General features: G+C 41.2%; 1 protein-coding gene across 2 annotated transcripts in view; it reads left to right on the forward strand.

The window, feature by feature from the left end:
* The window catches only part of LOC108425438 (CUB and sushi domain-containing protein 1), a 664112-nt gene that overhangs the window by 591986 nt on the left and 47941 nt on the right, over positions 1-24185 (forward strand). For both annotated transcript variants that reach the window (XM_017694090.2, XM_017694091.2), the window contains exons 45-51: positions 306-386; positions 2157-2270; positions 11031-11219; positions 13015-13161; positions 18175-18363; positions 22575-22760; positions 23883-24077. In XM_017694090.2, coding sequence (XP_017549579.2) covers positions 306-386; positions 2157-2270; positions 11031-11219; positions 13015-13161; positions 18175-18363; positions 22575-22760; positions 23883-24077 — 1101 coding nt within the window. The remainder of the gene's footprint in view (positions 1-305; positions 387-2156; positions 2271-11030; positions 11220-13014; positions 13162-18174; positions 18364-22574; positions 22761-23882; positions 24078-24185) is intronic.

The following is a 24185-nucleotide window of genomic DNA, read 5'->3' on the forward strand; positions in this document are numbered from 1 at the left end:
ACACATCCTCTACAGAAAGCGCACTGTTCTACAATATAATGCACAATCACTGTTTATTTACTGAATTTAACATATTGGAAGAAATAAAACATAAAATATGGTATGTGCCACAAACTCAGCACGAAAACAGACAAAATGTACTAACATTTGCAGAAAAAATGGCATATAGAAGTTTGTTCCCTGTAGTATCGCTTAGAAAATCACCAAAACAAGTCATTTGACTGGGGTTTATTTAAGACCTTCACCTGTGGCTGTATATAGCATCTGAGATAAGGCACATAACAGTCCATTTCTTTATTTTTCAGCTTATCGTCTCAAGAAATGCCCCCCTCCCCCAACTGTGGAGGAATCAGAAATATTATATGAAGATGAAGACTATGAAATAGGTATGTGTGACATTGCTAAGGCCTTAAAATCTTGAATGTGTTTAGCTGAATCACTCAAAAAACGTAAAAAAAATTATAATAATAAAATGGATGATATGAGAAGATGTGAGACAGAGAAGTTACACTTGGGGTCTTCCTCTCAGGGAAGATGGGGTTTCAGACTGACAGGAAATGATTAAATATGTAGCGCATGTCAGTGGATGAAAAGCCTCGTAACACTCTTTCCGATGACTGCTGTGACACTGCAGTGGAAGTTTAATTTTGCACCAGGATTCAGTTGCTGTTGATTTTCAGTTATCAAGGTCACATGTTATAGTTACAGGCCAGTGAATGCATGTTTGTTTAATCTACATTTAATAATAATGTGATGAATTCAATTCCAAAATGTTGTATATCCATTTATAACAATTTTAGATATGAATTTTTAAAAAAAAGAATAACAATGGGTGTATAATGGAAAACGCATTTTTATGTCGGTAACCAAAATGGTCTGTAATGTGTTGTAAAATGAAACATTTTACATACTAATAACAGTTATAATACAGGATAAACAGGGAAAGAAGTAAAGAAAAAGAAGGTAGTACTAGTAAAGGTAATTAAATGTAATTAAATGCTAAAATAAAGAAATGCAGTACTATGTAAATTTCAGAGACCACCCTTTTTCATTTTCCACTTTATTTTTCAGCAGGAAACACAGATTTAACAGATCACACAGCCTCAGTAACTAAATATAAACGAAAACATATGAATTTCCAAAACCGTGCAAGACCTGGTAGACACCAAAACTGCCCCTGTCAGATAAACAATACTTAAAGCTCCCTCCACTGTGAGAAGACAACTCAGCACTATGTGTCTGAAAGGATGTGTAGCTCTCAGGAAGCCTCACTGATCAAAGAAAATAAGACAAAAAGAAGAAACCTGGACAGGCCCCAGATCTGGATCATCACTGAATGTGTTTGGGATTATTTTGATTGAGAGAAGCAGAATTCCCACTCGTATTCACTGAAAAACTGAAAGCAGGGCTTCTGAAAAGGGCAGAAACTATAATCAAGGCAAAGAGTTTATTAACCCCTTACATGTCCAGGGTCCACCTTCAGGCCCAAAATTATATTACACATTCTATAACCCCCCCGCGACCCTGACGGAGAAGCGGCTTAGAAAATGGATGGATGGATGGATGGATGGATTGACATTCTGTAACCTAAGAATAGCTCAATCAGTTTGCAATGAAGTCCCTGTAGTTACTGAATAATAAGCCTTAGTATGTAAATAAGCCTGGAACTTTAAAAGTTGTTATATTTAGCATTAAAGCATTTTGCACAGTTTTCTGTTAAATATATCTTTTGTGGTTTTGAAAAATGAATAATACTTAATGTCCATTTGGATAGGAATGAAATAAATCATGGTGCAGTCTCTGACCCTTTAATAGTACTATGTGTTTTTAGTTGTTTTTTTACATTGGTGATAGAGGGAAACACATATTTATAAGTAGTGAGTTGCAGGCTGGCTTTGGTATAAAAACAAAAGGCTGCTTCACAACCACCTTAAGCTTCATGTGCAAAATGTGCAGAAGGCTATACCGGATAATCATAAGACACAGCTTGGAGCAAGTCTAAAGTACAGGCAGCTAGTGGCGTGATGTTAAAACTAATAAAAATGAAATAACAACAAATTTGCATTTGCTAATAATACATGATTTTCAGAAGAATCTTATCATTTGATATAATATAGCTGAAGGTTTTGTGAGTGTAACTCTGTTTCACCCTGCAGGTGATGTTGTGAGATATCGCTGCTTTCCTGGATTCACCTTGGTCGGCAACGACGAGCTCACCTGTAAGCTTAACTCCCACCTGCAGTTTGAGGGCCCTCCCCCGGAGTGCGAAGGTAAATGATAACATGAGGTTCAAAGTCACGTTTGAAAACACAGCCTTCAGAGATACCTGCTGAGGTGATTACCTTACAAGTAGAAAAAAGGGAGAAGAGACAACATGCAGGAGGACAGAAAAAGGTCAGAGATCATCAGTTTGTCATTGAGTGGTGGCTAGAGTGCTTGTTCAGAGCTTTGCTCAAGCCTATATTCACAGACAGGGGACACAATACAAGAGCAAGGGAATGAACTGGAGAGATTTCAGCTATTGTAGTGATTATTCATTTTAGGTGAGCTACATCATACACTGCATGACCAAAAGCATGTGGACACCTGACCTGTTCATTACACTTATATGAGCTTGTTGAACATTTCATTTCAAATCCATGGTTGTTCATATAGAATGCCGCCCATACACAGCTATAACAGACCCCATTTTTCTTGGAAGCTTTCCACGAGACTTTGGATTGTATCTGTGAGAATTTGTGCTTATTTATTTAAAAGAGCATTTGTGAGGTCAAACACTGTTGTTTGATGAAAAGGCCTGGCTCACAATCAACATTCCAGCTTAGCTCAGTGGTGTTCAGTAAGGTTGAGGTCAGTTTCAAACCATGTCTTTGTGGACCATGGTTTTTGCAGAGAGAGGTGCAGTCATACTGGAGCATGAAAGGGTCATCCCCAAACTGTTGCCACAAACTTGGAATTGTGTTAAATATGTTTCAATTTTGTAGAATAGACATCACTCTTCACTGGAACCAAGGAGCCTATAAACCCTGAAAAACAGCCCCTGCCCATTATCCCTCATCTACCAAACTTTACTGTTGGCAATGTGCATTCCAGTAGGTAGCGTTCTCCTGGCATCTGCCAAACCCAGATTCATCCATTAGAGACTGCTAGACCATGAAGCGTGATTCATCACTCTAAAGAACATGTTTCTGCTGTTCCAGAGACCAGTGGAGGCGTGCTTTACATCGCTTCAGCCAATGCTTGGAATTGCACATAGAAATCTTGGGCTTGTATGTAGCTTTTTGTCAATGGAAATCCGTTTCTTGAAGCTTCTGATATAAAGTTCTTGTGCTCATGTTGCTTCCAGAGGCAGTTTATATTTATGTTGTGAGTGATGCAAGAGAGGATGGGCCATTTGTCACTTCAGCACTTGGCATCTTTACTCTGAGTTTGCATGGTCTACTGCTTTGCAGCTGAGCTGTTGTGGTTCCTAGACACTTATTTCACAATAATAGTACTTACAGTTTACTAGGGCAGATCTAACGGAGCAGAAATTTCACAGAGTTGTGGCAAAGGTACCATTATATGAAAGTCTCACATTTAAAGTCACTGAGCTCTTCAGTATTATCCATTCTACTGCCAATGTTTGTCTATGGCTATGGGCTTGATTTTGATACCACTGTTAGTAATGAATATGTTTGAAACACCTGAACTCAATATTTCACCATCTAGCGTACAGCCTTCCCAGAAAAGTAGAGGCAAAGGGGCACAAACTCTGTTCATTCCTGTGAATTCAGATTAAATACTAGATGTGCAGGTTTCTCCAAACTTTTGGCCGGATTTACTAAATGGTTACAGTGACATTAATGCAGTTTGCACATGCAAAAGCACTGACAGCTGATTTGTGTTCACAGCAGCAGGTTTTAGTGCACCTCAGTTCATGAATGCATTTTAGGAGGTAGTAGTTGTGACCTGACAAAATAGGGGAGGAGACTTTGCAAAGTAACAAGCTGGAGCTGTTTTTTTAAGCTGAAGAGAGGGAGGTGCAGTTACTTAAAATGCTTAAAGTGGATAATTCTACTTAATTCTTAGGATTTCCTCCATTGTTAAAGTTTCAAAACCATTCATTCCAAAGTCCATATTGTCCATATATGGAAACTAAACTGCTAAAACAGCCCATTATAAATGATGTTTTCTGTGATGTCATGAAATATCAAATAATTTACATATATCCACCTATTCAGCCTACAGCAGTTTAGAACTGCCTGTTCACGCTTAAGTAATAGGAGTGTTTCAGCCTGGACTGCTTTTTGAATAAGGCACAATACAGGGCAGCCAATCATAGCAGAGCTCATTTACATATATCAGTCTTAAAGACACAGTAAGAAAACCTTGTGTTAAATTCTAATAGATTATATCATTCTAACTACAACCCCAATTCCAATTAAGTTGGGACATTGTGTAAAACATAAATAAAAACAGAATACGATGATTTGCAAATCCTTTTCAACCGATATTCAATTGAATGCACTACAAAGACAAGATATTTAATGTTCAAGCAGATAAACTTTATTGTTTTTTGCAAATATTCACTCATTTTGAATTTGATGCCTGCAACACGTTCCAAAGAAGTTGGGACAGGGGCATGATTGCCACTGTGTTACATCCCCTTTCCTTTTAACAACATTTGGGAACTGAGGACACTAATTGTTGAAGCTTTGTAGGTGGAATTCTTTCCCGTTCTTGCTTGATGTACAACTTCAGTTGCTCAACAGTCCGGGGTCTCCATTGTCATATTTTGCGCTTCATAGTGCACCACACATTTTCAATGGGAGGCAGGTCTGGACTGCAGGCAGGCCAGTCTAGTACCCACACTCTTTTACTACGAAGCCACGCTGTTGTAACACGTGCAGACTGTGGCTTGGCATTGTCTTGCTTAAATAAGCAGGACGTCCCTGAAAAAGACGTTGCTTGGATGGCAGCATATGTTGCTCCAAAACCTGTATGTACCTTTCAGCATTAATGGTGCCTTCACAGATGTGCAAGTTACCCATGCCATGGGCACTAACACACCCCCATACCATCAGAGATGCTGGCTTTTGAACTTTGCACTGATAACAACCCAGACAGTCCTTTTCCTCTTTGGCCCGGAGGACACAATGTCCATGATTTCCAAAAACGATTTGAAATGTGGACTCGTCAGACCACAGGACACTTTTCCACTTTGCATCAGTCCATCTCAGATGAGCTCGGGCCCAGAGAAGCCGGCGGCGTTTCTGGGTGTTGTTGATATATGGCTTTCGCTTTGCATGGCAGAGATTTAACTTGCACTTGTAGATGGAGCGACAAACTGTGTTCATTGACAATGGTTTTCTGAAGTGTTGCTGAGCCCATGTGGTAATATCCGTTACAGAATGATGTCGGTTTTTAATGCAATGCCACCTGAGGGATCAAAAGTCACGGGCATTCAATGCTGGTTTTCTGCCTTGCCGCTTACTTGCAGAGATTTCTCCAGATTCTCTTAATCTTTTCATGATATTATGGACTGTAGATGATGAAATCCCTAAATTCCTTGCAACTGCATGTGGAGAAACATTGCTCTTAAACTGTTGGACTATTTGCTCATGCAGTTGTTCACAAAGTGGTGAACCTAGCCCCATCCTTACTTGTGAACGACTGAGCCTTTCAGGGATGCGCCCTTTAGAATAGAATAGAATAGAATTCAACTTTATTGTCATTGCGTATGTCACAGGTACAAAGCAACGAAATGCAGTTTGCATCCATCCAGAAGTGCTTAGCAGCAATATAAATATATATCTTACAATGTACAGTAAGTATAGTATATACAGGTTAAAAAAATATGAGGGGGTATGAACATGAAGGGGGTTATACAGGTTATAAACAAGAATGTACAGGTTATAAATATGAGGGGTATAAGTACTATGAACAGGTTATAAATATGAGGGGGTATAAAGTACTATGAACAGGTTATAAATATGAAGGGATATAAAGTACTATGAACAGGTTATAAATATGAAGGGGGATAAGTATGTACTTATGAACAGGTAGAGTATTTACACAGTATATACAATAATGGGCAGTATATACAGCAGATGTAAGTGCCGGTAAGTGGTGTTGAGTGGTGTGTAAGTCTGTGTGTTAGGGTACAGTCCATTGTTATTTGTTTAGATGTCAGGAGGCAGAGTTCAGGAGTGTGACAGCTGTTGGGAAGAAGCTGTTCCGGTACCTGGTGGTCTTAGTACGGAGGCTCCTGTAGCGCCTCCCAGAGGGCAGGGGGGTGAAGAGTCTGTGTGCTGGGTGACTGGGATCTTTGATGATTTTCCCTGCCCTCTTCAGACACTGCTTCCTGTAGATGTCCTCTATGGCAGGAAGTGGTTCACCGATGATGCGCTGGGCAGCTTTCACCACCCTTTGCAGCGCCTTCCGGTCTGAGGCAGAGCAGCACCCGTACCATACTGTGATGCAGTTGGTCAGGATGCTCTCAATGGTGCAGCGATAGAAGTTCACCAGGATGTCTGAGGACAGGTGGTTCATCCTCAGCCTCCTCAGAAAGAAGAGGCGCTGGTGAGCCTTCTTTACCAGCTTGGAGCAGCTGGTCGTCCAGGTGAGATCCTTGGAGATGTGGACACCAAGGAACTTGAAGCTGTTCACACACTCCACTGCCGTCCCCTTGATGTGGATGGGTGGATGTGGGTCAGCATTCCTTCTGAAGTCCACAATGAGCTCCTTAGTTTTCTCAGCGTTGAGCAGAAGGTTGTTAGTGTCACACCACTCAGCCAGACGATCCACCTACTCCCTATAGGCTGTCTCATCGTTGTTTTTGATGAGGCCAAGCACCGTGATGTCATCTGCAAACTTAATGATGGTATTGGAACCATCGACAGGCTTGCAGTCATGGGTGAAGAGGGAGTAGAGGAAGGGACTCATCACACAGCTTTGTGGTACACCGGTGTTTATGGTGATGGTGGATGAGCAGTGGTTGTCCCACCGGACATGTTGGGGTCGGTTGGTCAGGAAGTCCAGTAACCAGTTGCACATGAGGGAACTAATACCCAAGTCTGTGAGTTTTGTGATGAGTTTTGAGAGGATGACTGTGTTGAATGCTGAACTGAAGTCTACGAACAGCATCCTGATGGAGGTATTTTTATTGTCCAGGTGTGAGAGGACAGAGTGCAGTGCTGTGGAGACTGCATCTTCTGTGCTCCTGTTCTGGCAGTATGCAAATTGATGGGCGTCCAGGGAGGGGGGGGAGACAGGATTTGAGCTGTGCTAGGACCAGCCGCTCAAAGCACTTTGTGATGATGGGGGTGAGGGCTTATAGTAAAGTAGTAGTAGCGGTAGTCATTCAGTCGTGATGGTTTGGAATTTTTGGGTATCGGGACGATGGAGGTGGTTTTGAAGCAGCTTGGTACCACAGCACGGGCCAAGGACAGGTTGAATATGTCCGTCAGCACTCCTGCCAGCTCACCAGAACATGTTCTGAGAATGTCCAGGGATGCCACTCCTACATCGGTGGCAGAAAGAGTCAGTGGTTGGTGGTCTGCAGACACATCTGCCTTGGTTGCAGTTGTTGGGTTCCCTTTCTCAAAACGAGCATAGAAATTGTTGAGCTCGTTGAGGAAGGAAACATCAGAGGAGGCGGGGGAGGGGTTGGTGGTCTTGTAATCTGTCATAATCTGGAGTCCTTGCCACATACGCCGGGGATCGGAGTTGGAGAAGTGTTCTTCTACCTTCCCTTTGTAGTGGTGTTTGGCCTTTTTGATGCCCTTCTTCAGCTCAGCCCTGGCTGCACTGTAGGCCTGTGCATCTCCCGACCTGAAGGCAATGTTTGCGGGCCTTCAGCAGGAGACGAACATCCCGGTTCATCCAAGGCTTTTGGTTGGGGTACATGGTGATCTGTTTCTGGGTGGTGACACTGTCTATAGTGGTGGAGATGTGGTCCAGTACAGATGAGGCGTACTGATCCAAGTCTGTGTCAGAGAACATATTCCAATCTGTGTTTTTAAACCGGTCCTGGAGCACGGCGTCTGTCCCCTCTGGCCACACTTTTATTGTCCTCACAGTGGGTTTCACACGTTGGATGAGTGGTGAGTATTGAGGTGTGAGGAAAAGGGAGAGATGGTCAGATTGTCCAATGTGGGGGTGGGGTGTTGCTTTGTATGCCCCAGGCAGGTTTGAATAAACATGGTCCAAAGTCTTGTCCCCTCTGGTGTGGCAGGAGACATGTTGGTGGAATCTGGGGAGGACTGTTTTCAGGTTGGAGTGGTTGAAGTCACCAGCAACAATAAAAGCAGCCTCAGGGTGTTTGGTCTGTTGTTTGCTAATGGCTGCATGAAGTTATTTCATAGCCAGCTTAGCATTAGCGTCCTGGGGTACATACGCTACAGTGATTATGATGCAGTTTATTTCTCTTGGGAGATAATGAGGTCTGCATTTGACCATTATAAATTCCACATTAGGTGAGCATTGTCTCTCGGTAGTAGCAGAGTTTGTGCACCAAGCTTTGTTAATATAAATGCACAAACCTCCACCTCTGGTCTTGCCGGAGTCATCTGCTATCCTATCAGCTCGGTGTATGTGTCGTCCTGCTAACTCAATAGCGTTGTCCGGGCAGCCGTTGTTTAGCCATGTTTCGGTGAAAATCATGACATTTGAATCCATAATCCGTCTGTCGTTGGTGATGTAGAGCCGTGTTTCGTCCATTTTGTTAGCCAGAGAATGAACATTGGCGAGGAAAATGCTGGGTAAGGGCAGCCGGTGTGGTATAAGCTTTAGCTTAGCTCGTAGCTTAGCTCGTAGCCCTCCGCGCCTACCTCGCCTTTGTTTACGTTCTCGGCGCCGTCTGCGTGCACTTCCGCCCAGCCGGGAGGAGTATGCAGCCGCCGGTGTTCTGGAGATCTCTGGAATGAGTCGGAGATCGGCGATAAAACTGTCGGAGGTTTGAGTATTGATGTCCAGAAGCTCCTGTCTGCTGTAGAACAGCAGCAATTCAAGATAAATATTCCAGTCAAAAGTAGATAGAAAACCGTTAAAAAGCAGATTCTGGAGAGACGCTGAGCCTCGCGTTGTTCACGCGCCGCCATTATACCTAATCATGACACTCGTCTGTTTCCAATTAACCTGTTCACCTGTGGAATGTTCCAAACAGGTGTTTTTGAGCATTCCTCAACTTTCCAAGTCTTTTGTTGCCCCTGTCCCTACTTTTATGGAATGTGTTGCAGGCATCAAATTCAAAATGAGTGAATATTTGCAAAAAATAATAAAGTTTATCTGTTTGAACATTAAATATCTTGTCTTTGTAGTGTATTCAGTTGAATATAGGTTGGAAAAAATTTACAAATCATCGTATTCTGTTTTTATTTATGTTTTACACAACGTCCCAACTTCATTGGAGTTGGGGTCGTATAAATTATGATTTTTGTTAGTATATAAACCTTCACAAATGTAGAAATTGTGGGGGGAAAAAAATAAAATGCAAGAAAATGGAGGATGTAGGTACCAAAATAATATCAAGTAAAAGTTTAAAAGTTTCTTCCTGTAACTGTTGAAATGCAAGTCATTGTTTTGGTTGTGCAAAATATAAGACAGACACTCCATTTTGGAACAGTCCTGTGTAATACAAAACAGATGGTCACCCTAATTTCAAATTGGCCAATTTGTAATTGACGTCCTTTATATGACATTACCACGGTAAATCACTTGCAAACTAGTGCTGCAGGTTTTACACACTTCTTAGTAAATCTGACCCATAGTGTAGAACAGAAGCCGCTGTTCATGGTGGTGGAATGTCTCATGTCTTTCGCTCTGTCTCAGAGTGTAGAACAGAAGCCGCTGTTCATGGTGGTGGAATGCCTCATGTCTTTCGATCTGTCTCAGAGTGTAGAACAGAAGCCCGCTGTTCATGGTGGTGGAATGTCTCATGTCTTTCGCTCTGTCTCAGAGTGTAGAACAGAAGCCGCTGTTCATGGTGCTGGAATGTCTCATGTCTTTCAATCTGTCTCACAGTGTAGAATAGAAGCCGCTGTCCATGGTGCTGGAATGTCTCATGTCTTTCGATCTGTCTCACAGTGTAGAACAGAAGCCGCTGTTCATGGTGCTGGAATGTCTCATGTCTTTCAATCTGTCTCACAGTGTAGAATAGAAGCCGCTGTCCATGGTGCTGGAATGTCTCATGTCTTTCAATCTGTCTCACAGTGTAGAACAGAAGCCGCTGTTCATGGTGCTGGAATGTCTCATGTCTTTCAATCTGTCTCACAGTGTAGAATAGAAGCCGCTGTCCATGGTGCTGGAATGTCTCATGTCTTTCGATCTGTCTCACAGTGTAGAACAGAAGCCGCTGTTCATGGTGCTGGAATGTCTCATGTCTTTTAAAGCAAACCATAGAACAGTAGTCAATACTATAACACTAGTTTCTTGAAGCTCGACACATGTTCATGCAACTTGTATGCAATCAGGAAAACATGTTAGTTTAGTAGACTGAGGATCCTCCTGTGTATTTTTTCTTCTACAGTCTTCGGATCTTATAACCTAAACTTATCAGGTTTCGTAGACTGTATGTTTGAAAGCTCTTCTAAATGTCTTGGCATCGGGTTATTATGTCTGCAGTCAAAGCTACTTAAAAGCATTTAATGCCTTTTGGGCCCATATCATAAGAGTAATGCAGCATATAAAGCCCCTCCAAGTGCACAAAGCTGCTAATGTGTTCTCCAGAGGTTTCAGTAGTAAATCTAAACAGTTTGATGTGTCTGCAATTGTTCTACAGTGCCACAAGGAAACAAGCTTTCTCTCAGTTTGTTTCCATCTCCCTCGTGCCCGCAAAGCACATTAATGGGGAAAAAAATGCCTTTTTTGTCTTATCAACTCAGGACTCATTCCTCAGGTGAAACCGGGAGAAACAAGTGTGTTAAACATGTTCAACCAAAGTTTCAAACCTCACTCAAGAGGCTCAGCTTAGAGCACCCGATCAAATTGTTCTTTGAGTTAGTCTGATCACAGCAGTTCTTTACAAATCCCTGCTCTTGTCCTGACAGCTCAGTGTCCTGCGAATGAGGAGCGTTCGATGTCTTCTGGGGTGATTCTGAGCCCGGGCTTTCCCAAAAATTACCCCAACTCCCAGACCTGCTCCTGGATCATCAAAGTGCTGCCCTCATTCACCATTTCCATTTATGTGGAGATGTTCCAGAGCGAGAAGCAGTTTGACGAGCTGGAGATCTTTGACGGTAAACATTAGGGACATGCTTGTTCTGGGCTAATACGATAACTGATCATTAATACTTCAATTTGACCAATAACCTATTAGTAACAATAGTAACACTACTTTTTTGACATTTTAAATTAATAGTATAACCCTTATATATGTACAGTGAAGGTACTACACAGGGAGGTGGTGTAATGTAATTTTACTATAGGACAATCTGTATGTTTGTGACCACGGGGATGAGAAAAATCAATTCAAGTATTGCCAACTTTCAACAGCACCACATAAAATCTAACTTTTTCCTGTCATTGTACATGTTTTAACATTTCAAGCCAAACATTTGAGACAGGAGAATACATATTGGCTTGATTTGGGCAACAAAGAACATAAGTAAATAATTGCTATTGTGCAAAATATCCATTTCTTTTTTTTTTTTTTAGTTTACTTTTTTGCATAATTTGCTATCTTCAGCTGCCCCTTGCACGGTGTTAAAATTTCATAAATGGACCAAGTGAAATGGTTCAAAATAACTTGGACAAATATCTTTTTACATTATCTTCCATGTAAGTTAAGAATATTTTTATTTCTCCAGCAAAGTTACCATTTTGGACACACAAGGTTTCATTCTGACAGCAATAAAAAGCTTCTTGGGGCTCATTTTCCATGATGATATATTTATACTGCATAAGAAAAAAACATCTTAAATCTAGTCAAGATGTCTAATACTGGTCATTATGAGATTGTTGTAAGAACATTATAAGGCTATTCAACTGTTCAACAGTGTTACTTTTGAAAATAATTCCATTGCCAGCAGTGGCTTATTACTTGTTTCAAGAGATAATGCAGATCATTTTGTTTGTTTTGAGAAATAAGTTGCTTTAGATAGAATTGCTTAGAATGTGCTAAAAAATGTCTAGAAATGCATCCAGAAATGATTAAATAATCTGAGAATATTATAATATCTAATAATTAGAATTAATTGATATCTTGACTAGATTTAAGATGTTTTTGTTTGCTATCATTTTTTGCAGTGTAACGATATGTCAGTCTGGTTTGTAGTGCCTAAAAGCCTTAGAATCTTTATTGACATGGGAGAAAAATGACTGACACAGCTAATTCTGATTATATACTATTATTATAATTCTGAAGTAAATCACTGAGAAATTCTATTTATAATGACATTACCCACCCCACATAAGCCTACTTCTGTTCCAAAGGTATTAAGCCAGGTTAAAAGTATTAAGATTAAGGTCTCTAATTAAGGTTACAAAGCTGTGAAACAGCTAAATTAGACATTCTTCAGTTATTGTTTACCTTTTTACATCACACACAACAATGTTCAATGTAAGGCTAAAGGAATGGTTTATGGCAAAAAATCTAATTTGCCCGTTTTCACCCTACCCCAGATGTGGTTAATCAATCAAGACATGTTTTGCCTTCCAAATTTTGTTTGGAACTGGGGCTACAAGGCTTACACTAGAACTCAGTAGTCACCCAAATAACCTAAATTGTTTCTTTGAAAAACATTACTTCACCAAAACCCGTTCAGAATGCATTCCGGTCTTTATTAAGGCCGTCCATACTTGTTGATTTGGTTTAGGACATGATGCAATTCCGATATTAATAGTAATAACAGAATGTCCCCATTTGTGGAGAATAATGCATCAGCTGTTGATATATTGCGCACCAAAAGTAAACATGTCTCATGACCTTTTGCTTCAGCGCCCCCTTGAACTTTCACTCTGTCTCACTGAAAATAGGTCTTGCCTAAAATATTCAGCTCTGTTTTGTTGTGGTTGTCTTGTTTTGTTTCCCAGGACCATCTGGCCAGAGCCCCTTGCTGGTGGCACTTAGCGGAAACCACTCGACGCAGTTGAATTTCACAAGCAAGACCAACCAGCTTTATCTCAGATGGTCGACTGACCATGCCACCAACAAGAGGGGGTTTAAAATCCGCTACACAGGTTTGTGCTTCATGTCTGTACAGCCGCATGGCTTCATATTTTGAGAGCCGTTCTGAAGCAGATATGTCTCGCAGCTTTGTTATGTTGCAGGGATGCTCCCCGTCGTTAGTGTTTTCTGTTTGTTGCACAACAGAACAGTCTGGTATTGGGCAGCCAGGGAATGCAAGATACCAGCAGTGGACGACAAATTCTGTTTTTCTGCCTTTAGTGTCAGGGTGGATTACTTCCTAAGCTTCTGGCCTCCAAGGCTCTTGCTTTGGATCCAATTTGGGTCAAAGAGGAAGTCAGCTTTTTCTAAGTTAGCCCTCATTAGACTAGGACCAGACGTTTCATACCTTCAGGGAGCCGTTGCATGGGCCTGACATAATGGAGGTCAAAGATTCCATAATGAATTTCAATGAATAGCTGCCGCATCCCATGTCTCAAACCAACATTTGCACCAATGGTCAAACTTGATATATTGTGGACAACAGCCCTGTGGCTATGATTATTCTCCATCTTTCTCCCTTCCATCTCTCCTGTCAGTTTGTCACATACACACACACAGAGACACATTCATGACGGACCGATATGGGAAATTTTTAGGTGTAGTTGTTTTTCACCTACATATCTGCTGAAGCTGATACACAAATATTGATAAAATATAGACATTGGGACATAATAATAAAAACAATAATAATAGAGTTTGGCTTATTGTCAGCTGAGAGGAAATTTCTTCATCCAAAGGAGATTTTCAGTTGCTGCTATGCAGGTTAACTCGTTGTCAGCTGGGGGAAAGTTTCTCGGTCACAAAGACATGCTTGTTCACCGCTGCATAGATTAGCTTGTTGCCAGATGAGAAAAAGTTTCTCAGTTGGAAGGACATGTTCCCTCGCCACTTAGATTAGCTTGTTGTCAGCTAAGAGAAAATGTTCTCAGTCAGGAGATTTTCACTGACCACTATACTGTTATAAATAAAGGTACTGCACAGGTACATTTTTAAACATACTCTCAAAGGTACAACAGTGGTTTTAGGGTCCAACTGTGTACCTTAAATAAGTTTTTCCAGGTGAAAAGTGAAAAGCCCCAGTGACCGTTAGGACCTTTATTTCTGAGAGTGTAGAGATGCTTGTTGTCAGCCAAGAGAAAGTTTTGCAGTCTAAAGACATTTTCACTTGCTGCTGTAGAGGTTAGCTCATTATCAGCTGAGGGAAAGTTTCTCAATCTAAATGAGATTTTCAGTTGCTTGCTGTGCTCACTGCTCACCACTACTTACGTTATTTACATGAGAAAAAGGTTTCTTAGTTGGAGGAACGTGTTCCCTTATCGCTTAGGTTAGCATGTTGTTGGCTAAGAGAAAGTTTCTCAGTCAGAAGGAGATTTTTACTGGCCGTTAGAGAGGCTGACTTGTTGTCAGCTAAGAGAACGTTTAGCAATCCGAAGACATTTTCACTTGCTGCTATGGAGCTTAGCTCATTCTCAACTGAGAGAAAGTTTCTCTGTTGGAAGGAGATTGTCACTCATCGCTGAAGAGTTTGCATTACAGGGAAACTTACCATTCATTTTCATGGGGTTGCAAATGCAGTAACATTAGTAAAATGCAAATAAGTCACTGCAGCATCCCAAACGATCCTTATCACTCAAATCTAAACTTCAGTCCGATACCATTTTTTTTAATGCAAGTATCTTCTGATACCGATTTGATGGGGATATCATGGTGCATCACTAACATTCATTCTGTCTCACTCTTTCTGAGTCTCTGTCTGTTCAGTTCCAAGTCCTGTTATTATTCCAGTTTATTTCCACATTTCCCTGTTGCCTGACTCCTCCTTTGAAAGAGTGAGTAGTGTGTGATTTTACCCTAGGAAGCCACTTCTCTCACATGGAAGCTCAGCATGCCCGACAAATAATCATTTGGGAAGGCCTCTGAGCAGCTGCACAGTTTGTAAACACTTTGAACAATGAAGGAGCGTTGAGCAGAGTGCCGTAATGCACCTCCATCTCGTTTTATCCATGCAAAATGGCGCTGGGAGTGAAGACTCGGCCCTTTCCGCAGGGCTTTTCTTTCCTTTCTTTAAACACTCCATTGGGTTTTCATTAAACTAAATTAGAAAGCTGTGTTGCATGGGATTTTTTTAATGAGGTCTAGACACTCTCTACCAAGACTGAACAAACGTCTCCAGCTCAGTTAGTGTGATGCTGCACTTGATTTTATTTGTCTGAAGTGAGATTAGCTCTAAGCTCCCCAGAGCCTCTGCTTTTGCATGCAGACAAATCAGCTTGTATCATTTTGAAATGAATTTGCTCATATTGACTAAGTTGCCTCGCTCGACTGTAGTTATATTCTGATGAATCAAAGCTTGACAAATAGTCACTTTTATTTTTGTCGATATTTATTTCTTAATTTGTTTACCTATGTGTATTATTAATTGTATTCCATCTTACTGTCCCTTTGATTGTGTTGTGCTTTTTCTTGCTTATTATGGCTGCTAAGATGCTCGTAATTACTTGGGTTCACTACATATATTTTATTTATGAAGATTATTATTCTTGCGATATTACTGCCATATTACTATTATTGTATTACTGTTACTATGTCCGTCAGACTACCTGTTAGCATCTGTAAGAACTTGTGCTAAGAGACTAAAAAGTTCAGCAGTGCAAGCAGAACATTTAAATGCACAGAGAGAAGCACTTGACACAAGAAGTATTTGCAAATGATTTTCATTCAAAAATAAGGTGGCTTTACAGTACAGACTCACTTTGAAAACGGACAAAATATGAAAATAAGCCAATTTAAAGCACAATAAGGGTTCTATAATTCTGTAGCTGCCCCTTTAGGTGAGCTAACACTAGGGCTAAGACTAATGCTAACACTGGAGCTAAGAAAACTCATCTTAACATTATTTTAGACATGACATTACAAGAAGTGCTGGTAAATATTGCAACAGATTAAATTTAGAGCCTGTTGACATTCAAAAAATTTGTTTCAAGAATGAATAAACATCACCCCTCTTGCAATCAAAGAGGAGTTCCACTGATTTTTCTCAAGAAATCATTAATATAGAAATAATTTTATTCATAGTGGTGTGAAATCCTCTGTTTTAGAGAAACTCAACAAGACAGAATTGTTTGCAGTGGTGGTGATGGGAACCAGACATGTGGAGAGTGTACTGCCTCTAAAGACTCCCTCACAGGGACCTCCTTAATAAAATAGGTATCAATATGTTGTCTGATTTCTAAAATATTGTTGTAGTCCGCAAAGAATTTATTTTTTCAGGATTATCACAATTTTACCATCGTCAACATTGCATCCGAACACTCAGAAGACACGTGTAGGTTCACTCGTGGTTTTGGATAGTAAAAAAAAAGGCTATATTTGTGTTGCAGACAACCCTACCCCTGGTTCCTATCACCACCACTGTAAAGAAACCTGGGCCTAAAAATTCTCGCCTATAAAGCATTTTAAACCAATCCACACTGAATAACTTTGTTTACATCTTACTGACTGAAATCTGTGGAATCCCCCTTTTTCACCTTTCTCAGCCTAATAATTCTGACTAATGTACTACCTGTGTGATTCTCAACACAGGTTTCTTCTGAGGTGTTTTGTTGGAGTTGTTGCCTCTGTTGCTTTGACAGTACTTAATTATCCACATTCTCCACAGCATGGCTGTATGAGCATAGCCTCCTGTGTATCTGTCTTGTTTTGTTGTGTTGTCTTATTAAATGTGGTCCAGATTATTTGTGTCTGCTGTACATTGCTTTGGGTATTAGTAAAATATGTTAGAAGTAATAGTCAATATTAGGGCTTAAATAATAATAATAAATATTATTTGTGCAAATGGACCTTTCTACTCTCTGTTTCTTCCCCCTTTCCTTTGTCACATTGCCACCATCATTCAAAGTTTTTATGACCAGTAACTTTTATTGTGCAATTAAACAATGTCATATCAGCATAGACAACAAATTTACCTTGTAGGTCAGAGGTTCTCCAGCTGGGGGCCGTGGAGGCGCTAGGATGTTGTATGTTCCAACCTAGCAGTGTTTAGTCGTTAAAAAATAGGGGGTGAGTGGAGCACATTGACACTTGGGGCCCAATCCCCATCCCAATGTCTTCTTTTTATGCTTAACCCTTGTTTTCCTTAGTGTCATTCTAACCTCTTGGAACTAAGTTAGAAGGGGTAGTGGCTAAAATCTTCCCCTACAAAATGGGACAAACCTAAAAAAAAACTAATAATAATTTACAGCTACTAGCAATGCTTGGTAGTTGACCCAGCCTGTCTACAGTGATAGCAGAGAAGGGAAAAGTTCAGCTCCTCACTACTGGGCTTTAGTTACATTTAGGGCATCATGTGCCTTCAAAGAGGGGGGATGCAACAGGTTTTATCACCCACCACTAATTCTTTGGTGATATGAAGCTGAAATCAGATATTCATCGGCTTTTTGTTCGAATTTTCCTGTTCCACCTTAACTGGTGCAGCAGTTACATTCTGGCACTTCAGGTGTCAGAACTGCTGGACTATTCAAGGTGGAACAGCTACCGAGACATTAGTGTACTATGTTTTGTTTATTTTTATTTATTTATTTATTTTTATTTGTTATAAAGAAAACGGCCATAATGCATTGAAAAGACATTAAACTAAGACAGTACAAAGGTTAAAATACCCATGTTTGTAGGTTTCATTTGTCACTTGTGCAACCGTCATGCTGGTTTTATTATAACACTCCGTTTGGAGTGTGTCTCTGAAAAATCTCTATTTGGAGGGCCATATAGCCCTAACACTTCACCCTACCCCACATCTCAACAAAAATTGGGACACCATAACCCTAGACTTGAACGCACAAAACAGCGGGCCAAGGGCTAAGTGGTAGGGGCAAGGGGTGAAATGGGATTGGGCCTTACTATCTATAAATGGGGCCTTAGACTAAAGTTTTAGAACTGCTCTTGCAGCTCTCATAATGATTATTGTCAGCTGTGTTTTTGAGGCATAATGGTTTACACAGTTTTCATTTTTTGTCCAATCTCCACAGCGGCTTATTGCAGTGTCAACAGCATGCCCAAGAATGGTGGGGTGATAAACAGGACAAGAGAGCGACCTGGCAGCAGGATCCAGTACTACTGCAACACGGGCTACAGGCTAGTGGGGCAGCGCAATGCCACCTGCAGACTCCATCCCAATGGCCTGTACCAGTGGGACACCCCAGCACCACTTTGTCAAGGTAAAATCCAACCCCACCCCCCCACCCCACCCCGCCCCCTTTGTAAGCGAGTGCTGGACGTGCCAGCGTTAATGAACTGTTTCTGCCAGAGTTTGAAAATCAGTAACAGAGATCATCTCAGTCAATGGATTTATTTGATACTTCATGACGAAGAGGAGCAGCCTACAGCTGCATCAGCTAGCTGGAGAGATCAGATAAGTAGAGGAGGTCAAAGAATGCCATGTTGCTCTCTTGATGAACTAGTTATTCTGAACATACCCTCTTCTTCCCTCTCACCTTCATCCTTCTCTCCCCATCATATCTGTTTTGCAAAGCTGTCAAATTGTGATGCTGTAGGGTAGTTGGGACTAAGTAAGCTAGCTCGTCAGCTAGTTCTACTACACATCTCTCATCTGAAAGGGCCCAATAAAAAAAAAATGTAATGGGCTTCTCTTCTACTATCGGTCCCAGTGCAACTGTCCCCCTCATCGCTTCGATGAGATTTGAATGTGGAAGTTTGATTTCATTCATCCACAAGAGCATTACTGATGGTCAGGTACTGATGTTGGCTGATGGCTTGCAAATGGTGCTTCAGTTCATCTCAACAGCAATTTGCTGGTGTAAACTGCAGCAAATTTAAGGGCTGTAGTTTTGTTTATTTCTATAAAAGCTGTAGTTTTGTGTTTGTAGTCACGTCAAAAGTTTATTTGTATGATTCTGTTCAGTCATTGCTATTATAAGTGTCTTTTGAGTCAATGTGTTATCTGTTCTTTTCTAAGTGCAGAGAAATGTGTTAAAATCATTGTATGTGGTAATTGACATTATGATGTAGGTGTGGCAGATTAGATTGAAAGACAATTCCTCTAATTGGAAGGGGTGTCTGGACACTTTTGGTCACAGCATATGGCAGTATCTGTCACCGTGCTGATTCCATTACATCTTTCTGATGAGTAGCGCTTTAGAACACGTCCTTTGTCCCAGTGTCTTTGGAGCGTTCAGTCACAGCGAGACAGATCCGTAATCGAATGTGTTTGATGTGTCTCGACCTCCTTTAATTTCATTGTTCATGCTTCTCTACTCTGTTCATTGGACAGCTAATTTTGTCCATCGCCTTGCGTGCCACTGCGTCCCCCCATCTGTGCTCCTTTGCTCCCTACCCATCGTCCTCCCACTGTCGCCACAGAGAGAATCCTCTCTGTGTGTTCATTAGCAAGGAAAGTTGCCAAGAAAAGGCAGTGCATTAGCATAAAGGTGGGAGCTGGCTGAAATATATGCAGGGCTAATTGTTTTGGGGGACTGTTATCTGTGCTTGCTTGTTTGAGGGAGTTTATGTGAGACAATTACCTGTTTAGAGAGATTGGAGAGAGGAAATGTGGCTCATGTTGAAGTGCATGCTCCCCTCCACCTCCTTCTCCCCCCACACAGCTGTTTTCTGGCTACAAGGAGTTATAATGGTAGCGTTGATCCTCCCATTATCTAGTTTGGTTCCGACATGGTTGTAATCCATATGAGTCTGAAGATGGTTATTATCATCAATCAACATGCAATCATGCACTGGCATGTTTGTGAGAAAATGTCATCTTTTGTTAGCAACTGGTGTGATTTCCACAGCGCTCCGCTGGCAATCTGCAAGCTGGTTTACGCAATCACACTGTTAATCCGAAGCTTTTAGGCTGTTAAGATGGCGCCCGAGGCTTCACTGTTTTAGGACGTTTCAATCAGTCGTCCCCCGCCAAAAATGTCTCACCTAAAAAAGAAACCCACCAACGTTTCAAACGAGGAGTCTCATTACGGGTAATCATGGAGAGCTAGATGACACCTCACCAAGGACTGGAGGTTACAGCATTAATATTCTTCCCTCATCTCGAAGCAAGTGGAACAGGCTTGGCTCTGCCCCATCTGCAGCGCCAAGCCAGCCAGAATGTGAGCTAATTAAGGCCAATCATTTCTTTAAATGGTGGGAACAATCCAAGCAGTCAGTCTAGAGGTCAGCTCGGGGCAGGCCAGGGCTTGGGGCATGCTTTTTTTATGTCCTCTCTACAGTGACCGGTCCTTGATCCATTCTGACACAAAAGCACTTTAATTGGTCCCATTGCATTTCCCTGAGCGGAGGAAACATCTGTTTGCTTGCATGTGTCTTTAATTTTTATTACAGATCCAGCCATGCTCCCAATTTAACTCCCATTAAGCAGAGGGAAAGATAAAGTGGCTCGCACTGGGCTTTGTGTTTCTTGTTCCACTTTGCTTGCCATTTCTTGTAACAACTAAAGGTGATCAGAGCCACTGCTGTATGTATTTAGATTAGATAAAAACCAGACGATTGTGCGTTTAAACTGCAAATGGGTATGAGATGTTGGAAGTGGGTTTTGGCTTTATAACCATTTCCTGTAAAATAAAGTAATAATTATAGTAACAATGTGTTTATTACATTTTGCCTTAAAAAGCAAGTAATACACTGTTTCAAACTGAGAACACGTAACATGTTCGGCTGTCCCGTGACGTTGCGTGAGCAGCAGTTCGAAAAGAAGTGGTGACTGGTTTCACAGATCTTGGAGGAAGCCTGTGCTAGCCCCACCCTCCTGGCATTGGTGACATCGTGATTGGGGGAGACCTAAGTAGCAGGTGGAATTGGAAACTAAAATTGGGGAGGAAATTGGGTGAAAAAAAAGATTCTTTAGGCTTAATCATAAAAATGTTGGTCCTAGCTTTGGATATCCAAATTTCGATCCCAGCAATGCCACTGTTATCCATCACAAAGGGTGTGTAGGAGCCAAGGTGGTGTTAGGAGTCTTGCCCAAGGACCCTTATTGGTATAGTGCAGGGTGCTTGCCCTGGTCGGGGATTGAACTCCAGTCTACAGCGTAGAAGGCAAAGGTGTTAACCACTACCCTAGCCAACCACCAGGCAACCACCAGGATTAGTGAGCCTGGTATTGAAATATTGAATGGTTTGTGCAGTCAGTCAGATGGTAAAATTAAATGGTTGTATACCTTTATGGCTAACAGCTAGCGAGCTGACTAACATTAACTTAAACTAAGCTAATCTTAAGTACCAATAATACAGCATTATCTATTAGTTATTTGCTGATTTATAGGATGAATCTGATATATTTGGGTTTTTTTCCTGTACTGAGCATTACTGCTTCTGACCACTACTTTGAATATTGAGCTGTAAACATGCATGATTAGTATTAGTTATGTTAACTAACTGCATAAATACCAAAATGTAATAAGACATTCACATTGAGATTAATGTAGTTAAGTATGATAACCTCTGCTGAAGGCTTTAAGTAATAAAAAGGAATCTTGTGATATATGGATATTGTTCAAATCGCTCACCATCTTTCAATATCTGTAGTCTCTCTTTAGCACTTGTGTCAAGGGAGCTGTGAGAATGGTGGGGATTGAGAATGGTGCCTTGCAGCCATATCTCACTCTCCCTAGAGTCGCTCACTCTCCTGCTGCTCTGTCTGTATTATTTCTCCTCCTGGCTAGCTGTAACTTGATGTAACACCAAACCCTGCCCTACGCCCCCCTGCTGAAGTAAGAGGAAGAGCATAGAGAAACAGAAATTTGCAAAACTGAAGTTGCAAAAATGATAAAAATATACTTTTAACACAAACCTTGGTAGGCTGCCAAAACTGTCACCATCAGATAAACTGTGCTCAAAATACTTGTACAGAATCATTGAATATAATTTTGATTGCTTGGATTGTGAGAAGCAGAAAATGCAACCAATTTCTAAGAGTGAAAAATATCCATAGAGATTTCTTTAAAAAACTGAAAGGCAGCATATTGTAAAGAATGGAAGCTGTAATGAAGGCAAAGGGGGGACAAAAAGTACTGAACATTATATTATAATGATAACTTTCTGTTAAATTTGTTTTCTGCTTTTCTCATGAGGCTGAAAATGAACAATTTGTTCCAGGTGGCCTTTTTGAATAGTAATTACATAAATTAAAGTGACATTTGCACAGTACTGTACTGTTCTGTTGTCACAGTCTGTCAACCACCTTCTACACCATTCATCAATGGTCAGTTTCTGATCATAGGACCACTGCTGACCAGATATTACATGTGTGGTGGTCTGTTCTCAGTGTAGCAGTGACTGAAAGTTGCGAGTATGAATGTAAAGATAAGACAAATATTTAAATGAACCTTTTGTGCGTTTCCAAATAAAGTATTTGTTCTCAGGAGCGCCCTTAATAATTACTGTTGTGTTTCCATCGGCAGCTATCTCCTGCGGCGTTCCAGAGAATTTAGCCAACGGCTCCTTCCACGGCTTGCAGTACACTGTGGGCAGTAAGGTCCAATACCAGTGTGACAAGGGCTACCAGGCAGAGAGCGCCGCCCTGCTGTCCGCCATCTGCCTGGAGGATGGCACCTGGAGCAATGCGGCCCACCCTCCTCGATGCTTACGTGAGCCCCTACCTGCTTTTCTGTTTCCATGCCAACAGCATGTTCAAATGTCTTCTGCCTTAATTGAGCCCATTGCAGCCATTGCAGGACCCTCTGTCGACTCATTTCCCCCCTCTGAGAACAGCATAGGGCAGGTAATTGGCCAAATGAACGATAATGGCTTGATTTTTTTCTCACAGTTTGGTACTCAAACGAGGCAAATGCTATGATGTGGCATGTCGTCCCCCCTCCCTTTGCACTGACCTGAATTACCAGTGGCCCCTGAAACGATCCAGGGGTAATATATGCCCCTGGTGCTGTCAGCATAATGGCTGCATATTATGCATCCCCAGGTCACTATCCGAGATGTTCATTACAACTGATGGTCATGGCAGCTTCTTTGTTCTTTTAGAATCCTATGATATGACACATAAAAAGCCATGTGATGTCAATAAGTAGTTTTTATTATTATTTATTTAATTATTTATTTATTTATTACTTTTGATAAGGCCACATGTTTATTTATATTCTACTTGTATTTTTTGTGCAGAGGGCAGAAATTCCTAGTTCAGCCTTAATATAATCTTTTCTTGAATGGCACACAGAACATTGCAATTCTGCCTATTATGATAAGAACAGAGCAAAATATGAAGAAAAAATATGAAAAAGATGGCATTCATGGTCTGTGTATCAAATGAATATATGCAAGCCTGTTATGTAACCAGAGCAAAATGCATCCAATAGCCACAATAACAGCATCCAGCCTTTTTATATACGTGTGTGTGTGTGTGTGTGTGTGTGTGTGTGTGTGTGTGTGTGTGTGTGTGTGTGTGTTTTCTGTATGTAGGAAATGCTATTACTATATAGAGTACTATTATTGTGTACATTAAGGGTTCTTAGTTCGTTCAAACTCATCTTCGTAGACCCGTTTGTTCACATCTCAAACTCAAACAGCTAAATTGCAACTGAATGGGTGGATGTAATTACATTGTTTGAAAATAATCTAAAGATAGCTAACTAGATTGAACATCAGGCTGCTGCAGAATGATGCATACTTTAGTTACATTATCTGGCCCAGGCCTGCTTACCTTACTTCACATGGAATTTTTTCCAGTAATGCTTCCTTGGCTTTGTGTCCCACAGCGGTTCAGTGCCCCAACATTGAGAGCATGCTCTCGGAACACATGGTGTGGCGTCTAATCTCAGGCTTGCTGAACGAGCTGGGAGCGCAGATAATGCTAAGCTGCACTCCTGGCTACTACCTGGAGGGCCGGAGGACTATCAAGTGCTTAGCCAATGCAACCTGGGGAGGACTGGAGGAGAAGTCGACCTGCAAGAGTAAGCCTGCACTCACACAGAAGGGCGCTCTAAGACCCAGATGCACATGCACATATTCGTTTTTATGCATCCTACATACTATGCATACTGTGAGTGAAAGTCTCAGGC

The sequence above is a fragment of the Pygocentrus nattereri genome, chromosome 5 (genome assembly GCF_015220715.1).
Source record: "Pygocentrus nattereri isolate fPygNat1 chromosome 5, fPygNat1.pri, whole genome shotgun sequence".
Taxonomy (NCBI): Eukaryota; Metazoa; Chordata; class Actinopteri; order Characiformes; family Serrasalmidae; genus Pygocentrus; species Pygocentrus nattereri.